Below are 9,496 nucleotides of genomic sequence, written 5' to 3' on the forward strand. Positions count from 1 at the left end.
CAGCAGCCGTGGGGCTGTTTCAGCCAAAGATCCCACGGAGTCCCAAGGTCTCTGAGCACACCCCCCCCCACTCCCTCCCGAAGCCTGTGTCCTTCAGAGAGTGTGTGTCTGAGAAAGGGGTCTGGAGCACCCCAGGCCTGAATCCGCATCTCTGGAAAGCACCTCAGCACCCAAAGCTTCCTGGAACCCTGAGCCAGGTGGGGGCGGAGGCCTTGGCTGCTGTCTGCCCGCCCCAGTGCAGCCTCCTACTGAAACACAGGCCTAGCGCCTCCGGGAGCCAGTCCCTCTCAGACCTCCGAGCTCAGCCCCACTGGAGGAAGAGTGGCTCGCTCCAGAATGTTCTGAAAACCACGAGGTGGGGGCCCAAGAGTGATGGCCCCATGCCCTGGTCAAAGCCCTTGCATGACCAGGCCTGGCATGTTTTACCAATGGGTGCACATCCCAGCGCCTGGTAGGTAGCCAGGGACCACCCGCCTCTGGACGGCTCCCGGACGCTGCCCCAGGACTGTTGCATTGTCCCCCGCCCCTGTCCTGCTGAGGGGGTCCCACACGGCCTGAGTCCAGATCTCAGTAAAGGGAGAGGCAGGAGCCTTTCCCACCAAGGTGAGGGGTGGCGACTGCGTGGGAGCTGCCGTGGCCGGAAGCTCTTCTGGGAACCACGGGCGGCCTTCAGGCCCTTATCTGAGGTTGAACACACCGTGGACTGCTCTCCCCGGGGAGGAGCTGTGGTTTTCCGGAACAGCTGGAGAGCTGGGCCTGGGCTGTGTGTGTGTGTGGAGGGGTGGTTTCAGGAGAAGCAGAGCGGGGCCTGGAGCTGGCCTGGGCAGAGTCTTATGGTGGGGTCCCTCTTGGGGCTCAGTGACCCAGGAGGACAGGTGGTCTGCCTGGGCACATACCTGCCCCGACTCCAGGAAGCTGGGCTGAGTAGGAGGGGGCAGGAGCCTCTCAGCAGCCCCTTACCTCAGCGCTGGTCCCCACCCTTCCCCCCACTGTCCCAGGCTCTGCCCCTCCCCGTCGCCCACCCACAGTTCCGTCCCCCAGAGCCTGGATAGACTTGCTCAGGCCTCACCTACCCAAAACCCCCAGGGGCAGCCTCTGCCCACCCTTGCCCTGGGGTCTCCACTTGTTTCTCCAGCCCCTGAGCCCCGGGGGCCCTGCACAGACTCTTTTTTTCTTTTTTTAAAGATTTTATTTATTTGACAGAGATCACAAATAGGCAGAGAAGCAGACAGAGAGGGTGGGGGGAAGCAGGCTCCCTGCTGAGCAGAGCGGAGCCCGATGTGGGGTTCGATCCCAGGACCCCGGGATCATGACCTGAGTCGAAGGCAGAGGCTTTAACCCACTGAGCCACCCAGGCGCCCCATGCACAGACCCTCTTCACCCAACAGTCGTTCTATAAATCACAGAGACCAAGTCTCTCCATGCACTCCCTCCCTGTTCCGTGTCCACGGAGCTGGGGGGCCCTCGGGGCCCACACAAGCTTGCAAGTCATGGGGTTCTGGCGGCTCTGAGGACGGCAGGAGCAGGGTGGGCAGATGGAGCTGGGTTGAAGGAGAGGGGGCGTCTCTGGGAGCGGCATGGGGGGGTAAAGAGTAGGGACCCATCCAGCCTCTGCAAGGGTTCCCCTGAGCCCTCCTGCCCCCCCGCTCTGGCCGCTGGCCGCGTCCAGCCTCGGCCCCGTTCTCCACCTGGGCCTTGGAATCTCCCAGCCTGCCTGGTGCCGCCCCGTGCTGACGGTGGGGTGCTGTCACCCCACACGGGACCCCCCCCATGGGGAGTTTCCACGCTGAGTCAGCCGGCAGATAGGTCTCGCAGGACCTGGGTGTGTGCAGGCCGGAGTGTCGTCTGAAGAAGATCTGTGACTGCAGACGACCCGACTCTCCCACCAACCCCCACCCCCAGCCACCACCACCACCGGGACTGCTGAGCCAGGGCTGGGGAGCCCCTGTGGAGGGTCCAGGAAGCCCTGAGCATCCATGTGCCCCACCGGTGGGGGTGGAACTGTCAAGTGACCCAGGTGACAAGAGAAGCCCAGAGGAGAGCTGGCCCCCTGAAGCAGGGGGGACAGGGGTGGGCAGGCGGAGACCTAGCCTGGAGACAGAAGAGGGGCCAGGGGCGTGACCAGCAGGTCCCAGAGCAGTCTGCTGGGGCCCCCGGAACACAGCATGGTGTCTCCCACGGTCCCCTGACACCCGGCCAGTCGACCTGCGCTCTCTCATTTATTAGCTAATTCGCCCAGACCCTCTTCTGCAACGCGGGCTCTGGGCGTGCCAGGGCCTGGGAGCCAGCGGGCACGGAGAGGATGTTTCCCATGTGAGTGAACTCAGGAAGGCACCATCAGCACCCCTCCTTCCAGGGGTGGAGAGGCCACACTGCGCCGAGGTGGGGAGGGGGTGGGGGTCACGAGCCTGGGCATAAGACACGCAGCACTCTCCGCCGCCTCCTTGCGGCCCACCGGGACTGAGTGGGGCTGAGGGCCAGTGAGTCCGGGGGCCCTCCTGGGAGGCAGGCAGGCAGGAAGGGGGGTGTGGGGGCGCTGCAGCTCTGGGACCGTGGGCACGTGCTGGCGCCTGACAGGCCTGCTGTCAAGACCAGCCCCCACCGGCCTTCCACACCCTGGACAGCAGTGCCAAGAAGCCCTTATCAAGCTGCAGGTGCCAGGTCCGTGTGGAGGCTGGAGGACACGGCTCAGCTGCGATGGGCAGGAGCCTAGAGCGACTCGGGAGGTGGTGGGGGCGAGCAGCAGGTCTGGCCTAGAGGGTGGGGGCCAAAGGCAGGGACCGCAGAGGCTGCCCTCCTGACCAGGAAGACTTGCCTGGAGAAACGGGCCTCGCCCTGGACTTGGGGCCAGAATGACACAGGGACAGACCCCTCCCAGGAGCCAGCAGACTGTGTGACCAGCACAGAGCACAGAATCCAACTGTCCCAGACACCAGGCAGACTGCCAGGGAGGGGGGTTTGGACAGGGCAGCAAAAAGGCACACAGGACACGTGTCCATCATGCTGCCCTTCCTCCAGGAAGCCTTCCAGGGTCCCTGCTGAGCGCTTGGGCCAGGACTAGAATGGCCCTGACTTCTGCCCCACCCCCGGCCCCGCCTCGGCTGGAAGGAGCCGGCCGGGGTGGGGGGGTACTGGTAGGGGCCTCGTCTCCCTGCGCTGCCCACCCCAGAACACGGCCACTCAAGTCGCTGGACAAGTGTTTATTGAGCACTGCCTGCAGCCCAGTCCTGCACCGGGCCCAGCCTCCTGTCCTGGAAGCCAGGGGCCCACAGACATCACAACCCCAACAGGGCCAGCAAGGGAGGGAAGCAGCCACGGCTGCGGCTGTACGCCCCATGGGGTCTGGCCACAGCTGCTGCCTCTTCTGCATGGTCTGGGGGACTGGTCACTGACACCACCCCCCACCCACTTCCACCATCGAGGGGAGCAGGGCCGGGCCCAGAGCTGGGGCCCCACAGTGAATGCAGAGCCCTTGTTCCCACGGGCCAGCCCTGGGACGTGTCCTGGGAGGGTCCGAATCCGGGTCGGCCGTCGGAGGACAGCCAGCCTCACACCCACAGGTGCCTCAGGCCCTTGTCCTCGGGCAGCGGCTCCCCCCGCTCCTCCTCAGGGAGCTGGCAGCTGCAGGCGTCCTCGGCAGGCGGCGGTGCCTCCAGGAGCAGCTGGGTCTCTGCAGAGCGGCTGCGGTCAGCAGGCAGGCCAGGCACCCACCTCTCCCACCCCAGGGGCACAACAGACCTGGGGGCCACACGCGCTGCCGTCTCAGCTGCCAGACGTGCAAGCCCAGCTGGGCCGCACTCAGGACCAGGACGCAGGCGGTCACGGAGAGGAGGACGATGGCCAGTGTGTCGTGCGTCTCAGCGGGCGGCAGCCCCAGGCTACACACGGCATTGTGTGTCTTGTTCCCGGGAAACACGGGGGGGTGCCCAAACTGGGAACAGCTGGGACACACAGAAGAGCCCTCCGTCAGCCCTCGCCCACCCGAGCGGGACTTCCACGTGGCTGCTGTCCTCCGAGTGGGAGGCGGGTCACCAGGAAGGACAGGAGAGGCCCCTCCCTCAGGAACTGGCCAGCCACCTGAAGGCCCCACCAGCACTCACTCTGACCAGGGTCTGCAGCGACCTTCCTGGCCTCCAGAGAAGGTCCCTGTGGCACAATCGACACACTCAAAGCCGAAATCGAAGTTCCCTGGAGACAGACAGACCGCTGGGATTTGCTGGGGTAGGTGAGACAGGGTCCCTGGGGCCTGGGGCCTGGGTCCAACAGGTCTCTGACGCCTGCGAGACTGAGGCCCAAAATCAGGGCTCAGGTGTGCCCCATTCCAGGGCAACCATCTGTGGGCAAGGCAGACTTGGGGGGACCCCAAGGCTGTGACCCTGAGCTGGTGGGGGTCCCTGGGGGATCTGGGAGAGGAGGGGAGTGCAGGGGCCTGTCCACTGGAGGCTGGAGGTAAGGGAGCCCAGAAGGGGCAGAAGTAGAAACCAGGCCAGAATCAGGCCAGGCCTTACACTTGGTCCAGCAGCCGGGAGGGCAAGCGGCCAGGTTGGGTCCCGGAGACAGAAGGTGAGGCTTGTGCCACGAGGGCCCTCAGGCTACACCAGGCCCCTCCCAGCAGGTAAACAGGCCCCAGGAGAATCTGAGCTGCTGCTTCCAGGAAAAGGTTGCCCCCCAGACAGGGCAAGAAGGGGCGGGCGTGTCCCCACACAAACATACAGGGTACAGGGAGGACTGGCCAGACAGCCCGTGGACACCCCCAGGACTCCCCCAACCAGCCCTGAGGAATGCCCTGGAGCTGCACCGGAAGCCTGCGAAGAGAGGGCAGGACTCGCTGCAGCCGCGGGGGTGCCGGGACCCCATCTGGGTCCAGACGACAGGCAGCCAACGGCCACACCCACCTGGGCTTTGCCACGGAGCTGCCGGAGCCTGCCTGCCCAGAGGCCACGCACGTACCCGCCACACACAGGCACTTCCTTCCACACCCTCGTGGCGCTCGCCACACACCCACCGCCGTGAGCTCTGGCTGGGCCCCGGTCAGACCCCCAACCCGCTCAGGCCGCAGCTGCCGCCGACTCACCATGGGGCCGCACCTCCTGGCCCGGCGGGCAGGCATGATGCTTGCAGCTGGTGCACTGGGGGTCCCCGCAGTGGAACCCGGGCTCCACACACGTGCAGTCCACCTCAGAGCAGGGCTCTGCTGAGCCGGAGAAAAGCCAGCCCTCTCAACAGCTGGGCCAAGCCCCTCCCTCCTCAGGACTCCCCCCACCACCCCACCAGGGCCCCCCAGAGGGAATGGGCCATCCACACCTCCACCCTTAGTCACCCTTAGAGGTCAGAGGGCTCCTGTCTGGGAGCCAGCACCCCAGTGGGGTCCCGCTGTCTCCCTCCCCCACAGGCACCCCTGTGACCTGGCTGTGTCCCCCACTGCCTTGAAGCTGCTCCCACCCAGGGTGGTTGTGACTTGGCATGTGACCAGAACATGTCCCTGCTGGGCAAGGGGGCCGCCTGGGGGACCTACTCCCTCTCCCCTTTCCTCCTGCCTGTCCCCGCCTGCCGCACTGAGACTGGGACTCTCAGAGATCCCCCTTCTCAACCCCCAGGCTTCAGCAGGGTGACACTCTGGGCTGTTTTCCCTGCAGTATTTGTCCCCAGGCGGGCACATGCCCCTCGCCCCTCACCCATAGAGGCAGGTCCGAGGCAGAGGTGGGGCAGAACTTGTGCTGGCCTGAGGGGCAGAAGCCGCTCAGTAAGAGCTGGGACAGCTTTCCTCCGCCTTGGGACCCAAGACTCTCCTTGGGGAAGGCTCTCACCCCCTAACCCCTGGCTCCCCACATGGCCCCTGGCCCGAGCTGAGCTCCCCTCTGCTACACGCCCCTCACCCATTGCCCAGGGTCCCTGGGCTCCGGACCCAGAAGATCTGCCCGCCACGCCGTGGAGGCCGGGTCCGAGCACAGGGAGAGGGCGCGGCGGCGCTGCTGCGCTCCGAGACAGGCTCCCCGCGCGCCTTACCCTGGACGCACGGGCGACAGCAGCGCGCGTCCGTCCCGGTTCCAAGCAGTAGGCGCTCGGGGCCGCAGCTCAGAACCCCGGCGGGGCGCTGGCCCAGGCCCAGGGCGCAGAGCAGCGTGACGCCGCACAGGGCCGCGAGCGCGCCCCTCGCCTCCATGGCACCCATGGCGGGACGGGGCCGGGAGACTTTAGGGGATGGGCCCCGCCCCGCCCCCATCCGGGCACGCCCAGACCCCGCCCCGCAGGCCCAAATGCCGGGAGCGGGGAGAAACGGTTCGCATCCGACGCCCGTGACCCCCGGCATCCCCCGATTCAACGGGCGGGCGGAGCACCGGGGGTCGCAGCGACGGCTCCGTGTGACCGCAGCGGTGACGTGTGGCTGGAGCTTTGTCCAAACCGCAGAAGGCACAGCCGTGTGGGACCCTCAGTAGACCCGGGCCCTGGAGCCCGTGGGAGCCCCGCGGCCGCTGGAACAAAGGGCCAGGCGGGAGGGGGACGGGGGGGGGCAGGGGCACGCGGGAAATCTCGGCGGCTGCCCCTCACGCCGGATGGGAACCCAGAGCTGCTCTCAGTATTAGGATCGTTTTCCAAGTCAGGGGAGCCCGCGGGTCTCTGCCCTTGGCAGCGCACAACCACAGGGGGTGGGGCCTCCAGGAGACTGTGTGCGGCCCGCGCAGGGGTGGTCACCTGGGGGTTCCTAAGTGTCCCTGCCCTCTGGTCCAGGAATTCCTACCCGGAAGCTGAATATGCCCCCACATGTGGGGGGGGGGGGTAGACCCTGAACATAGCTTGCACCGGTGCCCTCGCAGGGCTGGACTGGAAGGGAGCAGGTGGGAGATGTTTTCTGTTCTAGACTTGCAGCCCATCAGGCGGGCACTGCAGGTGCTAAGTGCAGACGGCGCCCTGCGGTGGGTAGTGCCCACGGGTGTGCTGGCGCAGGGACCCCCAGGAGGACGGTCTGGCTGGGGACGCTTCCCTCGCTGTGTCCCCTCCGTGTCTGGCTGTTTCCCCTACCCCTGCCCCAACTTCCTCAGGAGAGCCCCAAGGGCTTTTAAAGATCTCCAACTACCTGTCCTCTGCGAACCCTACAGACCCCAGAACATCATGGTCCTACCCCACACCAAGAGGCCCCCCATTTTCCAGGGATGGGGACAATGCCCCCTTACTTTCTGGGGATCAGGACACACCCCCTCACTTGGCCAACAAGGTCTGACCAGGCTCCAGGTCACACACACACACACGCACACTCACACACACACTCACACATGCACACGCACACTCACACACTCTCACGCACACACACACTCACAGCTTACAGCTCTCAGGAGCCACCCCTCACCTCCCAACCCAAGGACCTCCTCAGATCTCAGGACAGGCCGCTAGTAAGGAGAGGTCTGGGCATTGACTAAACCTCCAGGTGGTCTGCTCAGGTCCCGGCACAGACTGCTGGGCTGGTTCCCACCCAGACCTCTCCAGACGAATCTGGTCATCCCGGGGCAGTGGAGGGCCAGCCCCTGACCCAATTTTCTGTGCCTGCAACTCACCGTGAGACTGTCCCATCCCGCGCCGCCTCAGCTTCCCCGTGCGGCACAGAGGGCTTCTGGGGCCCTGCCTCCTCCCGTGAGCCTCCCTGGGGCCTGGGTCTCAGGAGTGGGACTGTGCTTACGGCTCTGGGCTGGAGGTACTGGTCTCTGAGGCCTGCAGCTGCCACCCGGCCTGATGGGCAGCTGTTCCTTTCCTGAGGGAATGGACAGGAATTAGCCATGGGTGACTCAGCTCGCCAGGTCCCAGGATACACGGCTCCTCCGCAGGGGGCAAACCTGGTGGTGCAGGGAAGTGAGGAGGCTCTCGGGTGGGCTGTAGCTCCAGGCTGCCCGAGGCTCCGCGGAGCCCTGGGATCTCCCACTCCAGGAGATGGGTCTGAGCGCGGGGATAGAGCGGGAATCCAGAGCGGGAATCCACGCCCAGAACCCGCAGTTCTAGACCTTCATCTGCTGCTCACTTCAAAGACCTGAGGGGTCAGGTTTGGGGCAGTACAGGGTCGCCCCAATTCTGGTAAGTTCGCGATATACTGTGGCCCAGGAACACATGATCGATACCCTACAAATGATGCTTGTCAGACTGTGCCATGGGTCAGCTGCTCCTTCTGGAAGCGGGGACACGGTTAGAAGCTTCTGGAAACAGTGGGGAGGAGTGAAGGTGAGCTAGGCAGGAGGAGCTCCGTGCAGAAAAAGTCCACGGGAAGGGCCCGTGGGCGGGCAGGAGAGGAAGATTCCTCCGTGGCTGCCGCCCACAGCTGCACACAAAGCAAACAGCCCACGTTCAATGCCCACAGAGATAGCGGCTTCTGAGCAAGGGCCCTCGGAAGGCAGGAGTGACGTCAGCCCAGCGTCAGTGCCTGCATCTTTCTTGCCTCAGCCCCTCCGGAAGCCCCACCCCACCCCCACCAACCCAGCCACAGGCTCTGGGGACGAGGAGAGCCTCTAGAGCTGGGCAGCCAGGGGAGCGGCGATCTTTATCTGCTGTGTTTTCCAGGGCCCTAGGCCGCTCACCACACTTCTGCATTATCAGCTCTTCCCGCTCACACGTGTCCCCTGTTCCTGTTAGCAGCCGGCCCCTCACGGAGGCCAGGCAGAACCAGAGGCGGGTGGTGCCTGCAGAAGGGGACCCGACAGCAGGGCCGGGTGGGGACGGGGTGGGGGCGCAGAGGGGGACAGCGGATGCTGGGCAGAGCCCTAGCTCGAGGCCCAGGCCTGGGGTCATGCAGGGCCTGGGGTGGAGACAGTGTGAGGGTTTTCAGCAGACAGGTGGGGGGAGGGGCTGGAGAGTGCTTAGGGCTGGTGTAGAAGCAGAGAGAAGATGAATCTGGCCCACGGCAGGTGTGGAGCTGCCAGGTGAGCGGAGGGTGTCCTGGCTGAGGGAAAAGCTGGAGGTGTGGGGGGGAGGCCTCAGGTGCAGGATCTGACCCCGACCCTGCCCCGACCCTGCCCCGACCCTGCTCCTCTACCAGGTCCCCTAGCACTTCTCTGCAGCCTCCACACTATGCTGGTGACCACTGTCCCCAGATCAAGGGTGCGGGTTTGCCGCCTGCGCGGAGGGTACGGCTCACGTTGTTTTGTCCACTGCTGCGTCCCCCCCCAGAACACGGGGAACTCAGTGGGGCTGAGCATGGGACGGCTCTCTGTCCTCCCCTGGCAGCGTCCAGGCCCCGGGGCAGAGGGCTCAGAGGTTTGAAGACACATTGGATGGGCCTCTGGGGTGACCCTGGGGAGAAAGATGGCCCAGGAAACAAGGAGGGCTGGTGGCCAGGGCTCGGCCGACATCAGGGCCAGAGTCTTGCGCTGGCCGCAGTGCCTTTGGCTTCAGGTCACCCAGCAGCTGCGAAGGACGCTCACCATCTGGCCTGGCAACCCAGCAGGAGGGGCACCATGGTCACGGACAAGTCCTTGTCTGTGGGACTCTACTGTCGATGGGCATCGGCATCGGGGTT

General features: G+C 65.5%; 1 protein-coding gene across 2 annotated transcripts; it reads right to left on the minus strand.

Moving 5' to 3' along the window:
• Positions 1-1,239: 1,239 nt before the first annotated feature.
• Positions 1,240-7,658, minus strand: TNFRSF18 (TNF receptor superfamily member 18). 2 transcript variants are annotated; one of them, XM_059138218.1, is made up of 5 exons: positions 6,007-7,658; positions 5,075-5,194; positions 4,101-4,188; positions 3,739-3,941; positions 1,240-3,670 (listed from the first exon to the last, which is right to left on the minus strand). In XM_059138218.1, exons 1-5 carry the CDS (start codon positions 6,308-6,310, stop codon positions 3,549-3,551), a joined length of 837 nt encoding a protein of 278 aa, XP_058994201.1. In that variant the 5' UTR covers positions 6,311-7,658; the 3' UTR covers positions 1,240-3,548. The 2 variants fall into 2 exon arrangements, with proteins under 2 accessions (XP_058994201.1, XP_058994202.1); XM_059138219.1 differs by having other exon boundaries at positions 1,243-3,670; positions 5,075-5,191; positions 6,007-7,657.
• Positions 7,659-9,496: the final 1,838 nt, after the last annotated feature.

Source organism: Mustela lutreola, chromosome 10 (genome assembly GCF_030435805.1).
Source record: "Mustela lutreola isolate mMusLut2 chromosome 10, mMusLut2.pri, whole genome shotgun sequence".
In the NCBI taxonomy this organism is placed as follows: domain Eukaryota; kingdom Metazoa; phylum Chordata; class Mammalia; order Carnivora; family Mustelidae; genus Mustela; species Mustela lutreola.

Excerpts from the sequence above, each read along its gene's own strand:
- TNFRSF18 (XM_059138218.1), bottom strand. The coding sequence starts at position 6,310 with ATGCCGGGGGTCACGGGCGTCGGATGCGAACCGTTTCTCCCCGCTCCC. Across the intron at positions 3,942-4,100 it reads CGCTGCAGACCCTGGTCAGA|CTGTTCCCAGTTTGGGCACC; the intron begins GTGAGTGCTGGT and ends TGTGTGTCCCAG. Across the intron at positions 3,671-3,738 it reads GCAGCGCGTGTGGCCCCCAG|AGACCCAGCTGCTCCTGGAG; the intron begins GTCTGTTGTGCC and ends GCCGCTCTGCAG.